The sequence below is a fragment of the Eulemur rufifrons genome, chromosome 15, assembly GCF_041146395.1.
Source record: "Eulemur rufifrons isolate Redbay chromosome 15, OSU_ERuf_1, whole genome shotgun sequence".
NCBI lineage: Eukaryota > Metazoa > Chordata > Mammalia > Primates > Lemuridae > Eulemur > Eulemur rufifrons.
In genome coordinates, this window is record NC_090997.1 from 101,152,098 (window position 1) to 101,167,287 (window position 15,190).

General features: G+C 39.6%; 1 protein-coding gene across 2 annotated transcripts in view; it reads left to right on the forward strand.

The window, feature by feature from the left end:
• The first annotated feature begins 400 nt into the window (after positions 1–400).
• Positions 401–15,190, forward strand: part of TULP4 (TUB like protein 4) — a 154,506-nt gene continuing 139,716 nt past the window's right edge. For both annotated transcript variants that reach the window (XM_069487896.1, XM_069487897.1), the window contains exon 1: positions 401–946. In XM_069487896.1, the coding sequence (XP_069343997.1) occupies positions 695–946 (252 nt within the window). In that variant the 5' untranslated portion in view covers positions 401–694. The remainder of the gene's footprint in view (positions 947–15,190) is intronic.

The following is a 15,190-nucleotide window of genomic DNA, read 5'->3' on the forward strand; positions in this document are numbered from 1 at the left end:
AAGAGTCTTTTTTTTCTTCCTAAAATTTGAACTGTTGTCTGCACAAACTCTGATCTGTTTTGCACGGTTTGTGTGCCTTTTTTTCCCTTTATGCAATCTTTTTCAGCTTTAGCAGCAGAACTTTGTCTAGTTCAGAAAACATATTAGAGGGTGGCTTCAAAAGAAAGATGATCTTGTGTGTTCTGTTTCTGCATTCGAACTTCTGAGGAAGAAATTCCAGCTAGAGGGATTCTTAAAGCCTTAAGTTACTTGAAATCTATGTATTTGCAACCCTTTGTCTCTGGAATCATACTACACTAAACTGGAATCTCAGGCTGAATGAGAATAACCAAGTTGAATAAAAAGAAGAAAACTCTGTTTCTTGATCACCACTTACTAACGATGCTCTTTCTCCAAAGGATCAGCACGTTCTTCCTCTAAGGACTTGAAAATAAAAATGGACCCCATTTTTTTAAGCATTACCTTTTCTTAGCAGACTGCCATCCATCTTTTATAGAGGAATTTTTTCACTATGCATTTGGTGGATCTTTATAAAACACTGACCTTCTAATTAGACTCAGGTCAGTCTTAATTAAAGGGGGAAAAAAGCAACGCAAGCCAACCACAAAAATAAATAAACTAATGAAAGAAATTGGTTTAAATTTCTCAGCATTGAGGATTACTTTTTAAGTAAAACAGTTCATTGAAAAAAAGTATGTATGCAGCGGTGGAACATGGGCCTGTGCTTTGCAGCGACTCCAACATCCTCTGCCTGTCCTGGAAAGGGCGCGTTCCCAAGAGCGAGAAGGAGAAGCCAGTGTGCAGGAGGCGCTACTACGAGGAAGGCTGGCTGGCCACGGGCAATGGGCGCGGAGTGGTTGGGGTGACTTTCACCTCCAGCCACTGCCGCAGGGACAGGAGTACTCCACAGAGGATAAACTTCAACCTGAGAGGCCACAATAGTGAGGTGAGCCGTGGTTTTGTTTCACTTTTTGTCTGGCCACTTCCGGTGGTCTTTTTGAGCCCCCCATGGACTTGAAACTTCCTTTGCTTCAGTTTCTTAGACCTACTGCTGAGTGAGACTTTCATGCCATGAGTTCTGTCTCCTGTGCTCCAGTGAAAAGATGCTAAGGCAGACACAGTTCAGGGAGGGTCATTCCCCCCGACCCCTGCTCTCCTCTTCCTGTTGCTGCTGCCTCTCTGGATGGGGCCAGGCAGTGGGACGATGCCCAGCAGTAGGGAGGCCAGGGTGCTTTCAGACCAGAGTGGGGAGTTGGAATAGATGATCGTACCTAACCTGTCATGCTCCAAATCTCCATGGCAAAGAGCTGCCCCTGCTCCGTGTAAGACTGAGAGTGTGAAAAATGAAAATGATGCCTGCTTCCCCTTGCACAATTAACATCTGCATTTCTTCGGTGATACTTTAACACCTGGCTTGTATTTCTTGTACTTGGAAGTGAAAGAAGTCAATTGGACAAGAGCTGTAGTTTTTCACATCTATAGGGTATATTATATTGAGGTTATTAGGCTGTGTATTTGTACATATAGATTTCTCTGAGCTTCTAAATCATGAACAGTGGCATTATCTATGAAATTCCTTCAACCAACATGTATTGAATAATGCGTGTTAGGCACTGTGTTTAAAGGAAGAGCATAGTTGATAATTTCTTGCAAAAGTATACTTGTATAGTACTTGACAGTATTAATGTTTCACTGTTTACTGGCTTATTTGGTGTTTCCTTATGAGGAATCCATGACTTTTTCAGGCACCTTAAAATGTCATTATATGGCAATTGAATACCTATTATAAAGGAGCAAGACTATTTTTGAAGCATACGTCTTAGTTCATTTGGGTTGTTATACAGAAAAAATGCCATGAACTGGGTGGCTTATAAACAATAGAAATTTATTTCTCACAGTTCTGAGGCTGAAAGTCCGAGATTAGGGTGCCAGCATGGTAGGGTTCTGGTAAAGGCCGTCTTTTGTATTGCATACGATGACTTCTCCTGGAGCACAAGTGTCTCTCTGTGTCCTCTTATGAGGGCACTCACTAATGCCACTCATGAGGCCTCCGTATACTATTAGTTTGTTCGTTTTAATTGATGTTAGTTTTCTATTGAGGGAAGATGCTGCAGTTTTTTTATTCTCCTGTTGATGGGCTTTTGGATTGCTGCCAGTTGTTGGCTATTATGACTAATGCTGCTGTGAACACTTGTGTGCACGACTTTGTGTGGACCTCCTACACGTGCATAAGGTGGAATTTCTAAGTCGCAGTGTTGCCATGCGTTTAGGATTAGTAGAAATTGCCAGTTTTCCAAAGTTGTGGTTCCATTTTATACACCTCTGTCAGTGTATGAAAGTTTCACTTATAAAGCCAGGAGTATTTTGAGATTCTTTTTTCCAGCCTGAGTTTAATTTACTAAGAAATTTCTTTTGAATTTGAACTTTTTTTTTATTTCAAAAGTAGTGGTTTTATGCAAGGAATTATTTTGCAAATGCTTCTAAACATAATACAAAGGGCATATACATACAGACACGTATGTCTGTACTCATGAAGTCAATACTCTCTTAAAAGATTTTTTTGTTGGTATGTAACAAGTTAGCAAAGACTTTGGTGGTGTAAAACATCACCCATTTCTGGTCTCACAGTTCTGTTCCTGGTACGGTGTATCTGGGGCTTCTCCTCAAGGTTGGGAAACATGGTGCCAGCTGAGACTATGAGCTCCTCTGAGCCTCAGCCCCTCTTCCAGGCTCATTCAGGTTGTTGGCAGAAATCAGTTCCTTACGGTTGTAGGACTGAGGCTGTTGAGCCCTAGAGGCCTTCGCCACTCCCTGCTGTGTGGCTCTATTCACAGCATGCAGTTTGCATCTTCAAGGCCAGCAGGAGAGCATCTGCTGTAGCTTCAAAAACTTTCTGACTTTCCATATCTGAAAAAGGGCTCTGCTGAGGAATCTAAGCTCACCTCCGCTCCAAGGAAGGGGATTCCACAGGGTGTGCACACCAGGGGATGTGATTTTAGAATTCTTCCTACCACAAAAGAGAGAATTACAGCACAGACAGTGGTCTGGCTGTTTCCCTATTGAAACTATTTTGTATGATTTTTACACTTGGCATTTTTACTTTTAGTTATTTCTATTCTTCGTATTAGAATATGTTCCATTTATTGAGTGCCTGCCAAGTAGAGTGACCAACTGTCCTGATTTCCCAGGATGCGAGACTGTCAGTGCTAAAACCAAGGAAGTTCCAGGCAAACTGAGATGGTTGGTCGTCCTACTGCTCAGTGCCCAACTTGGTATCAGGCATCTTCCAGCCTAATTTCCACTGGTTCACAGCAGACTCGTGGGATGGTATCATTATTTCCATTTTATAGATAAGAGAACTCAGGCTTGTAGATGTTAAACAGCTTGCCTAAATTAATGGAATTTGTCTGAACTTGATTCCAGAATGCTACTATTTTCCTTCAACATATCTTTATGTTCTTAAAACCTGTGTTAAATGCGAGTCCCCAATTGCTTATCTACAATTGTGAGATCTAAGGGCTCTGAAAATGGAAAGTTTTTGTATAGTTGCTTGAATGACAAGACTTGACCTGAACTGATGTGAAGCCACTGGTTGTCTTCATCCCATCACTTCATCTGCAGAAATACTTATGTTTTATTATGAGGAAGTTGGATAACTAATAGGATCTGCCTTGTATTACTTTTCTAAAATTTAAACAATTCTGAATTTTAAAACTTATCTGTCTGCAAGGATTTTTGAATCAGGGATTATGAACTTGTATCTTTATTTAAAGAAATCATGAAAGGAAACCAAAGGCTTTATTTTTATTTTTTCATTTCAGGAAGAATAACATTAACTCATCTTTGTCCGTTGCTTAGTTACCTTGGCTTCACTCTCCTTCTAGCACAATGAGCAAAAACTCCTTTGTCCCCACCTGACATGCCTTAAGAACTCTATTGAAAGAACTGTTGCTACAAGATTTCCATTATATTTCTGGCCATAGAACATAACCAAATTGTAGATGTCAGATTTAGTAATCTGCTAATCTCACAACTGAATTAAAAAGGAAAAGAAGCTGAATGAAAGATAATTTATTTACAGCTAATATGTGAAACCTGTTTTATATTATGTAGTATTTAACAAATGTTATTTCTTAACATTTTTTAAATTATAAATTTATTCAGTTGGATAAACTGAATCTGAAATTAGATACTGTTATACATATTTGTGTCTAGCCTTCTAGACTAGTTTGCTATTCTTATGTGTTCTGCTGTTGGAAATTTGCAATAAAATGGTGTCAGGTATATTTGCTAGAGTGACACATATAGTAGGGGAATTCTTAACCTGTAATAAATAGCTTCACAGTTGGTAAATATGCTAATGATTCTGGTCAGATGGTCAAAATATGCCCCCCTGAGAGCACTTTTCATAAAACAAAACAAAAAGAACCACTACCACAAAAGACAAGTAACGGACCAAACCAACTTTTCCTAAATTAACTTTGCATGCCTTTTGTGGGCAGAAAAAAAATATCCTTTTGCCAGTCTCTCTGCTGAAACCTTTGATAGCAGTGTTGTGGGAGAGGGATAGTTGTGTGCTTACCTACTGAAATTCCAAGGAGGAATCTTTGTGAATGGTTGAGAAGTGATGCTTTCTTATTTGCCCTTTTTCTGTAAAGTATGGCAATGGTTCAATCATTTAATAAAGATGAGTCTTTTCTTTTAAAAGAGTCTTCTTCAACAGGTGGGCATGTACGTCATGCAAAATGATTATTATGTTCCAGAATGAAGATTATTTCAGAAAATAATTTGGGAATGTTTTTCTTCTAGAAAACAATTTCTTACAGATGTCATGCAAATTAGTCAAGGTTAGTACTGATTTTTGTTTAAGGGGATTGCCTTAAGAGCAGATAAGCAGTCATGTGTGTTTGGAATTAGTTTCGTTATAGGGACACGTCGCTGTGGCAGTGATTTTGCCTGAATCATTGGATTCGGTGATGGCTCCTCCGAGATGCTGTATTTGGTCCCCCCTGCCTCTTTCTGCACTGAGCTGACCTGGTTGCACTGATAATGCTTCACTGTGGTCACTGCCTGCATGGTTCGGTACAACTTACTGGAAAATCTGTCTGTACTTTCAGTCTTAACTTCCTCACTTCCATTGTTTAGAATGCCACTCACTTTTTAAAAATTTTCTTTAACTCTTTATCCCACTTCAGTGTGGTTTCTTTCCCTGCCACTCCGCTGAGATGGTTGCCTTTCCAGTGACCTCACATTGCTAAACCCTCAGGTCTCTGCTGCATCGATGTCTCGGCAACACAGCAGGGTTGAAATGTTGTCTTCTCTCACTGTCCAGGCCACCAGGCTCTCCTGGTTTTCCTGTTACTCTTCTGGCCTCTACTCTCCACCCTCTTCTGTGTTTTAAATGCATGTCTTCCTAGATTCTCTCTCTAAGCTGGCTTTAAACCCGCCTGTATGCTGATGACTCCCAAATTTGTATCTGTCTGCCGTCTCCCTCTAGTTGTAGGCTCCATTTCTCCAGCTTGATACATGAGATGTGAAACTGGACATCAATCAGGAGGCCTCTCGGACTGTGGGTCCCCAAGACAGAACAGAACTCGTTTCCCTGCGCCTTCAACCACCAGGCTGGTCCCACCCTCTATCTTCTCCATTTCAGTAGACAGCCTCCGTCAGTTAAGCTCAGGAATCCCTCTGAGCTCCCCTTGTCCCAGTTGCATTTATTAGCAAGACCTCCTGCTGTATCTGACCTCAGAGTCATACCTGAAACAGGCCCGCTGTTCTCCCCCTTCACCCATGCCTCACTCAAGCCTCCTCATACGTTGCTTGGCTTAAACTCTACCACTTAGCCATTGTGGAGGACTCTGCTTAACAATGTAGATAATTTCTTAAGTGTTTCTTAAGGGTTGTTACAACATTCTAAAAAATTTACTTCTGAGGTACTCTAGTTATCTTTTCTCTCTCCTAAAAACACTATATGACGCATGTCACAATTCCAAAAAGCATGGGAATTTCTAGATTACTGGAAAGATTTCCCTTGCAGTTGAATTGTAGGTTTATGTTGTGCTCAGTGGTGATGCTGAAGACCCTCCTGGTACCTTTCTCTGGCTCCCCCTCCTTTTGAGAAGGCCCAGAGCCACTGTGGCCCACTCAGCCAGCCTCTGTGTTGCACCACTGTGCATAATGTTGACCAACTTCCTTAAACTCAGGAGAGATTTGAAAACCACATTTGATTTTCAAACATTTATATAGTATTTAACATAGTTAACAATCTATACACTAATTCTAAGGAGAAAATTTGGCTCATTTGGATTAAAGCCAGCAACAACTCACTGCAAATCTTTTATCTTCCTTATACATTCTTCATAGGAAGTGACTTTTAGTAATTTGTGATTATCAACTTTGGTATTGTAACAATGGATGTAGTGGAGGGCTGTTTTATTCCTTTAGTGATGGTCTGTTCTTTTCCCCTTTCTGTTCTTGTTTTTCCATATCATAATTCCAAGAAGTTCTCTCTCTACCACTTTACTAGCTAGTATGGTCCTGTCCGAGTCATTCAATTCATTAGTTTACTCATAGTGAAACTGAAATAATAATTCCTTCTTTCAGAGTTGTGAGAATCTGTGAGGGTAGTATGTTTTTGAAAGGACTTTGAAAATGGTGGAAGTGCCACGTGTATGTAAATGAGATATTGGAGTACCTTACACCCTACATACTTAACTGTCGTCTTTAGAAATTGTTACTCTTCTGACTTATGAGGCCAGCGACAGTGTTTCTTGACTTTTGTTTCTCAGTTTAGTTTTGAAAATACATGTGTGTTCAGCAGATGTTTATTGCATGCCTATTGTGTGCTAGGCGCTGTGTATGCTTGCCACTGTGGGGCAAGAGAAATCCCAGGTCACGCCTCATGGAATCTCCAGTCTGGCAATGAGGGTGAGGGGTGTGTACCTCAGTTTCCCCCATTTGCTTTTCATTTCAGTACAGAAAGAAAGTTTTCGGCTGTTCAAGAAATTGAGGAAGAGGCTTACCAGAGATTTTGTGGTGAAGATGACCTTTGAGTGGGGCCTTGAGAAATTATTAGAATTTAGATAGCATTTTTGTCAGGGATGCAAGAAGATTAAGCCGCATTCAGACTTCAGAAAAACATCTCGCTCTTCTGTGAGATAAGAAGGGCACCGTGTTCCCCAGCCCCGACCTGAGCATGTGACTGTACTTACCTCATCCGAGTTCCAGGCATCTGCAGGAAAATGCTGTAGGGGCCTGGCTGACAAGGACAAGGACCTATATAGGTTTGTGCCTGCCCTGGAGCAAATCGTCCTTGTTGGACAGGCAGTGATGTTCTTTGCACCTTTTGACTGTACTGTGAAATGTTTGTGGTTTGAAATGGGGATTTTTATCCACTCGAGCATTGTGTACTTTGATTAATTTCAATAGTAAATGGTTTAACCCGGGTGCTGCCTTAATAATTTGATTTATGCAAGTGCTAAGATATGACTGTTTCTGTACTTAAGTATTCAGTGTGTGGTTGTAGTCAAGTGTGAAAAGTTATATAATCATGTGTTCATGACCTGAGTTAAAGATAATTCATTAGTGACTTTGGCATTAATGACTCACTTTCTGTGGCTCTTCAGGTAAAGCAACCATCTCTCTTTATTTATGTGAGCATATCTTAGCATGTTAAGTGACCCTATCTGTCTTGTTTCCTTTCTAGGTATTAGCTTTATGTATTCCATTGTAGGAGGTCTGCCTCACTCAGTTAAGGTACATTGAATCCAGAGAGGGTGTAATGAGTGGAAAAAAGCCATCATTAGGATCACCTACGGGTGGTAATAGGGGCATGAAAAGCCCAGGGCTACATTGTTGAATGTTTGTGGCTTTGGTGATATGACCAGCAGATTTCAAAACTGTACAGTATTTGAGATACGAATTGTAAAATCACAACCCCTTTCCTATATGGTAAGTCCTCACTTAATGTCATCAGTAAATTCTTGGAAACTGTGACTTTAAGCAAAACGATGAACTGTATAATGAAACCAGTTTTACTATAGGCTAAGTGATATAAATAAGAGTAGAGTTACTATGGCATACAGTCTATCATTTCACTTAAAGTCACAGTTTCCAGGAACCTCTCAACGATGTTAAATGAGGACTTTCTGTACTCTTTGCAGATAAACTTACTGTATTGAGTGAAATGTATAATGGCAACTTACCTAATTTTATATCCTGGAAAGAAATTTAAACCAATAGCATGTACCTACTAGAATTTGGTGGATGTTCCATTTTTATCTGCCAGCTTTATTATTAAAGATTTCGTAAGTGGGAAAAACTGAATGAAAGGATCTTCATAGTGAGGCTGGGAGAATGGAGCAGTCTGTGAATGAAGTAAAGTAGATATTTTAGAAATATATTTTTACATTCCCTGAATATAGCCATAGTTAACTTCATTTTCCTGGCAAGTCTGTCTTCTTTTTTTAGACCAGGCCTGAAGAAATAGGTGGTAGCTGTTGTGCTAGGCTGATCTACAGAGCTTTGTAACAGGTCAGAGGATGAAGTGCCACGGGCCAGAGCGGTCAGTGAAGCTTCCTGGGGCAGTCGGGGTATGAGCTGGACCTTGAAGTTCATTTTGGTTCCATAAAACATTTAAAAGCCCATGCTAGGCCACACACTGCTGAACTTTGGCTCTACAGTGATGAAAAAGGAATTGTTCCTGTCCAGTGACCTCTGCATCAGAGGACAGATAATGTTTGCATGTTAATGATGTTGATACTGCTGATGACAATTGCCATATATATATATATATGCCTATTTTCAAATTTTCATTATTTTGTTTGGCACTCTCTACAGCTTTGTATTATTATCATTGCTATACAGTTGAAGAATCTGAGATTCAGAGATGTTACAGAAATTGTCCCAGGTTGCAGAGCTAGATGATGGCAGACCTGGGATTTGAATTCATGTCTGTATGTTTTTCCATCTATGAGACACTGCTTCGAAAAGATGAAGGGAAGCGGCATCATTATGGGCAGAGAAACAGAGTTGTGAATGATTGTGGTATATGTTTTGGATATGGAGGAGTTTGGCGAAGTGCTGGAGAGTAGTAGCAAAGCAGGATGGGCAGGTGGGACCAGACATAAATCGTCATGATAAAAACAATAGTAATAAATGTCTGTGGGATGCAACAAGGTAATGCCTTTGGTTTGGGTTGTGTTCCAACTATTAGAATACTATTATATTCAAATAGAAGTGTTGAAAAAGAATCAAATGCAAGTATAAAAATTATTTGTTTCAGTGCATTTATCAGACAATGTAGATAACTGAGAATTGATAGCATTGGCTATATTTCTTAATAATCTAAACGTCAGTCACCATAATACTATGATAGTGTATGAATGAGCCTAACTACTTAAATGTAGCCAATTATTATAGAGTTAAGGTATTTGAGAAACAGCTCTTATAAATGTGTATTATAAATTCTCATTGCAAACAAGGAACTTTTCTATCAAAGAGGCAGAAATGGGATTGCTGCTTTATATTTAGGTCAGAATTTCATTTCGCCTAAACTGGCTTATCTATTTTTATACCAAAGCTCAGTGGTGTAGATTAATTTTAATTTCTTTACAGTAGTACTTACACATGGGTAAATGCTAATAGTGAAAAATAGACATGTTCTAACTAATGTCTTCTTCCCATCTACCTCTTCGCTACTCACCAGAGGCTCATATTATCATCTTTTTGATGAACCAGTTTTAGAATTTTGTCTATTAATTTTGTTGCCATTTTGGTAGGTGGAAATTTAGTTCTCTTTCTTCTTATTCACTCAACCCATCTTTGTCCCACTACCTAGTCATCTCATTATTGCTTTATCACAATAATTGGGTAATTTATTACTCAGTGTTAACCTTATTTTAACTATGTCACTATTGTTCTCAGATGAGCCAGATTATATTTCCTTTATTGTACAACCTTTTTTCCCCACTATGATAAAAGTTGTCTTTTCCCCCGCAGTGTTTAGTTTATCTATTGCAAAATCTTCCCACATCTTCATTACAGTTCCACACATTCAAACCAATTTGATGGTTTATCAGTTCTGTTTTTAAGATCTTCATCTGAGAATCCTTTCTCCTCTTACTGCTCCCTGGATTGCTTGCTCAGTGGGCCTGCTGCCCAGCTGACTTCCTAAACTTCCTTTTATCACCACCTTGGGAATTCCATTTGCCCCTTGCTTTTGCCAGAGCACCTGTTTTTTTGGACTTGTGTCTTTGTCTTTCTTGGTTTAACTCCTTTTTGTTAGAGCATAATCACCCATATCTTCCTAAGAGAGAATTGATAAGTCATACATTTTAAGACTTTGTATTTCTAAAAATATCTTAGTTCTGCCTTCACTCTTGATTGATAGTTTGGCTAAGTATAGATTTCTAGGTAGGTTCCTTCAGAATTTTGTCTTCAGACTTCCAGAGTTGCTGTTGAGAAGCATAGTAGTTGAGAGTTCAATTTAAATCCTAGCTCTGTCACTTAGTAATGTTGTGACTTTAAGTATGAGGAGACTTCAAAAAGTTCATGGAAAAATGGAATTAAAAGATAAAAAATATAAACTTGATTTTCTCAACATGAGTTCCATTAACGTCAAGACACTTGTAAGTGATGATACCAGCCATTTAGTCCATCCCCGAAGAACTGAGGGTCCTAGGAATTTAACCATGTCATTATAGTATTTTTCACTTTGTTAACTGAAGAAAAATGGGTGCCCTTTAAATATTTTTTTTTTAAGATTAGGAAACAAAAGTCTGAGGGAGCCAAATCAGGACTGTAAGATGGATGCCTAATGATTTCCCATCAAACCTCTTGTAAAATTGCCTTTGATTGATGAGAGGAATGAGCAGGAACATTGTCTTGGTGGAGAAAGAATCTTTGGTGAAGCTGTCTGGGCATTTTTCTGCTAAAGCTTTGGCTAACTTTCTCAAAACAGATGATAAGCAGATGTTATCATTCTTTGCCTTCCAGAAAGTCAATAAGCAAAATTCTTTGAGCATCTCCAAAAACTGTTGCCATGACGTTTGCTCTTGACTGGTTTTCTTTTGCTTTGACCAGACCACTTCTACCTCTTGGTAGCCATTGCTTGGATTGTGCTTTGTCTTCAGGATCATACTGGTAAAGCCATGTTTCACCTCCTGTTACAATCCTTTGAAGAAATGCTTCAGGATCTTGATCCTACTTGTTTAAAATTTCCATTGAAAGCTCTGCACTTGTCTGCAGCTGATCTGGATGCAACAGTTTTGGTACCCATCCATTGGCAAATTTGCTCAGCTTTAATTTTCATTCAGAATTGTGTAAGCAAGATCAATTGAGATATCTGTGGTGTTGGATATTATTTCTGCTATTAATTGTCAAACCTCTTCAATTAGGGCACGGACAAGATTGATTTTTTTCCTCACAAATCCATGTGAATGGTCTGCTGCTATGGGCTTCATCTTCAACATCATCTTGTCCCTTCTGAAAATGAGTCATCCATTTGTAAACTGCTGATTTCTTTGGGACATTGTCCCCATAAACTTTTCATAAAGCATCCGTGATTTCATCATTCTCCCACCTAAGCTTCACTGCAAGTTTGATGTTTGTTCTTGCTTCAGTTTTAGCAGAATTCATGTTGCTGATAGTGGCTTTTTTCAAACTGATGTCTGATCCTTAATAGTGTCTCAAACTAGGTCCTGTTCATGAACCTAGACATGTTATAACAAGTTATTATGAGTTTATTTTAGTAGGAAAAAATTTTGAAATCCACGCATAGTTTTTTTGTAGTATGCATTTTCCATGAACTTTTTGTAGATCCCCTTGTATATTATTTATTAATAATATTAATATCTCTGTGCTGTTGTAAAATGGGTTTATAAATAGTACTTTCTATATATAGGATATGTTATAGGATTAAATGAGTTACTGTGTGTAAAACATGTAGAACCGTGCCTGGTATATGGTGAGGGCTTTATAAAATTGGCTATTATTCTTCTAAATCCTTTACATGTGACTAAAAAAAAAAAAAATCTGGAAGTTTCTGCATCTGCTGTTTTTCCCAGGTACTCTGAAATTTTGTGATGATGTGCTTTAGTGAATGTCTTTTTTTCAGTTAGTGTGGTGGGCCCATTTGGTGGAGAGACAATGTTCTTCGGTTTCAGGACATATTTTTTATTGTTTCATTAATAATTACTCCTCACCTGCATCCTGAATTTTCTCTGTTTTATTTAACTTATTAGTCAGATATTGAACTTCTTAGAATAACTTTCTAATTTTTAAAATTTTACTTGTTTGACTTTCTGAGAGATTTTTCACTTTATTTTTTCAGCGTTTCTAATGAAATGTTTTGGGGAGCCATGATGTCTTTCATTTCTAATAGCTCATTCTAATCTTCTGCTTCAGTTCTTATTTTATGGATACTATATATTCTTATACCTCTCTGAGGATACAAATTATGGTTTTTAAATTTAATTTAATTTTTTCTTTTCTTTCTTTTTTTTAAACAAACTCTTGTGTTAAGGGCCAAATTATGGTTTTAAACAAGTTTTCTTCTCTACACATTAGGTCTGTTTTTTGAGGTTCCTTTTTTAGAGATATGTGTAAGTGTGTATGGGGATGATTTTATTTGAATCTCCTGCCGCCCTCATTTTTCATATTTGATGTCTTCTTTAAATGCCTAATGATCCTTAAATATTTATTCAAATTTAAAGGTAGTGTACCATAAAGCGTTTGGCACCTCTGTGTGTGTTGGGGGGGGAGTGTTTCAGCAGGTGGGCTTTGTTGTTGAATGATCTGGGGAGAACCAGCTGTTTTGATGGAGGCCCGAAATGTCAGCATCCAAGCATCTTTCTCTGAAGTGGTTCTGGTTTTTTAGATAAGGCCCTTGCAGTCACATGCCTGTGGATTTACTCCAGTTGCCAGCGTTCTGAGAGCTGAGCGGTGTGTGCGCACACACGCTGGGCGAGAGCTGCTGATTGTAGAAGTCAGAGGAGGAGGCGGCGGCAGGAGTTGCTGATACTGATTGAGCACTGTGTACCAAACACCATTCTAAGTGCTTTAACTTACTTAATCCTCATGTCAACTCTGCACCTTTGCACCTGTTATTATTGACATTTTATAGATGAGGGAACTGAAGTACAGAGATGTTAAGTACCTTGCCCCATGTAAGACATCTCTGCTAATTGACAGAGCTGAAACGGAACCCAGGAACCCTCCCGATTCTATACTCTTGGCCACTGTGCAATTCAGCTTCTCGGAGTATCACTCCTCTTTTCAGTCCTTGTCACCATCTTTGCTGTGCCTGGGGTTCCCAGGACTAGTCTCTGTGGCTAACTTTGCCCAGAGAATAACCCTCTGCCTGATGTTGGTGGGGGGAAGAATTGCCCGGTTGTGTCTCAGAGGGCTGTGGAGGAGCTGGGAGTGGGTACAGGGACTCAACTGTGCTGCATGTAGCTTTTCTCCAGGGCCCTCTGGGTTCAGTCCAGCCCAGGCTGCGCCTCCCTCAGTCCCTGGAGCCTCCGGTCCTGAGCCTTGCTAGGGTTTCTTCTCACAGGCATCCCTCCGCAGCCGCTTCGCTTGGCCTTCTCTGTCCCTCCGTCTGTTATCTGTCGTTGGATGTTGTGGTACAGGGTTATAGTTTTTGTCCCTTGGCACCCTCGAGGGTGGTGTTTGTGTTTATTTTCATGCTCCTACTTGTTTTGAGGTGATTTTCAAGAGAAGGATCAGAATCATCTTCATTTTCCATCTTAAATCGGAAATCCCCTGTTAAGGTATTTTTAAAAGCTTAAAGACATTAAATGTAGATTTATTTTCCTTTGAAAACAGAATATAATGGAAATATATTTTATTTAGAAAACATAATTTGTCAAAATAATGTCATTGTTCTTTTTTTCTTTAGCAAATTGTTTTAATTTTTCTCGTAATAGAAATAAATGACCATGTGTGAAAGTAACTTAGATACATGGGAAAACTGTCTTCTCGGTGCATTTTTACTGGAGAGAATGGGAGAGGGATGTGGGCACAGGCGGGAATTTTTTTGGTAATAGCCTCATGGGGAAGCAGCTTCAAGCTGCATCTTGTCGAAATGAGAGCAGATTAGATTATTGCTGAAGTCCTGGGCAAGTATTTCCTTAACTGTATAATCAAGGTCCACGATTTATTAATAGGTGCACCTATGGATTCTTGAACCAGACTGCTTGAGTTTGAACTGAGCTTTCTGTGTGAGTTGGGGCAAGTTACTTGCCTCCTGTATACCACGGTAGCATTATCTGTACCAGGATGATCACATCTGCCTCTGAAAGTGGTTGTGATAACTGAAAGTTGTGATCCATAGAACAATGGGCATCACAGCCTCTAGAACAGAAAGGAGCTCCTTAATTATTAGTTCCTGTTGGTGATTATTGGTCTCACTGTCATCCTTGGGTTTTGTACTCTGCATTTCCTCCTGAGTCTGGAACAGTGGAGCTGTGGCCTCTCTCCTGAGGAGTGGCCTCATGATTGCTAAATATGGGAATGGAATGTGAGGTGTGAGGCAGGTAGGGTTTGCAGCATGGTGGGAGGTGTCCCAGCTGGGAGGGTGGATAGGTTTGAGATTCTGGGAAGCTAGGCACCTAATGTGTGTTGGTTCCTTATCTGCAAGGCATTCTTGACGCATCTTACTCAGGGTTCATGCATCTGCTTGCTTTCACCCAAGCCAGCAGAACCTGATATTGATCCTCCGACAGGGAGGCTTTTAGGCATAAACACAGCACTGGATCCTTTGTGCACAGGGCAGTGGGTATCGTATTTTACTAGGAAGTTTTTGTCTAGAAGTCAAAGTCATTTTTCTGGGATATGGTGTAGAATGGGGTCGGGAGGGTGCGGGAAGGGAGAATGCAAGATCTGTATGGTGCAGCAGTTTGGTATTTCCAACTGGGTCTACCCACATACTTGACTTGAACTTACAAAACAAACACGCCTGTGCATTTTGCCCAAAATTACAATGCTGGGTGTTTTTATTGTACCTTCTGGCAACCTACATTTGATTTCTCTTCCTCATTGTTGCTGTTTTAGGGAATTCTTACTGACATGTGTTGTTTTTTCCAGTTGGCCTAGTTAGATTTGGTCTACTAAAATACAGAGGAAATTGTCTCTGTCCCGGGGACTTGTGTTTTGAAATAGTCCTCCCGTTAAAGTTGACTTCCAACCT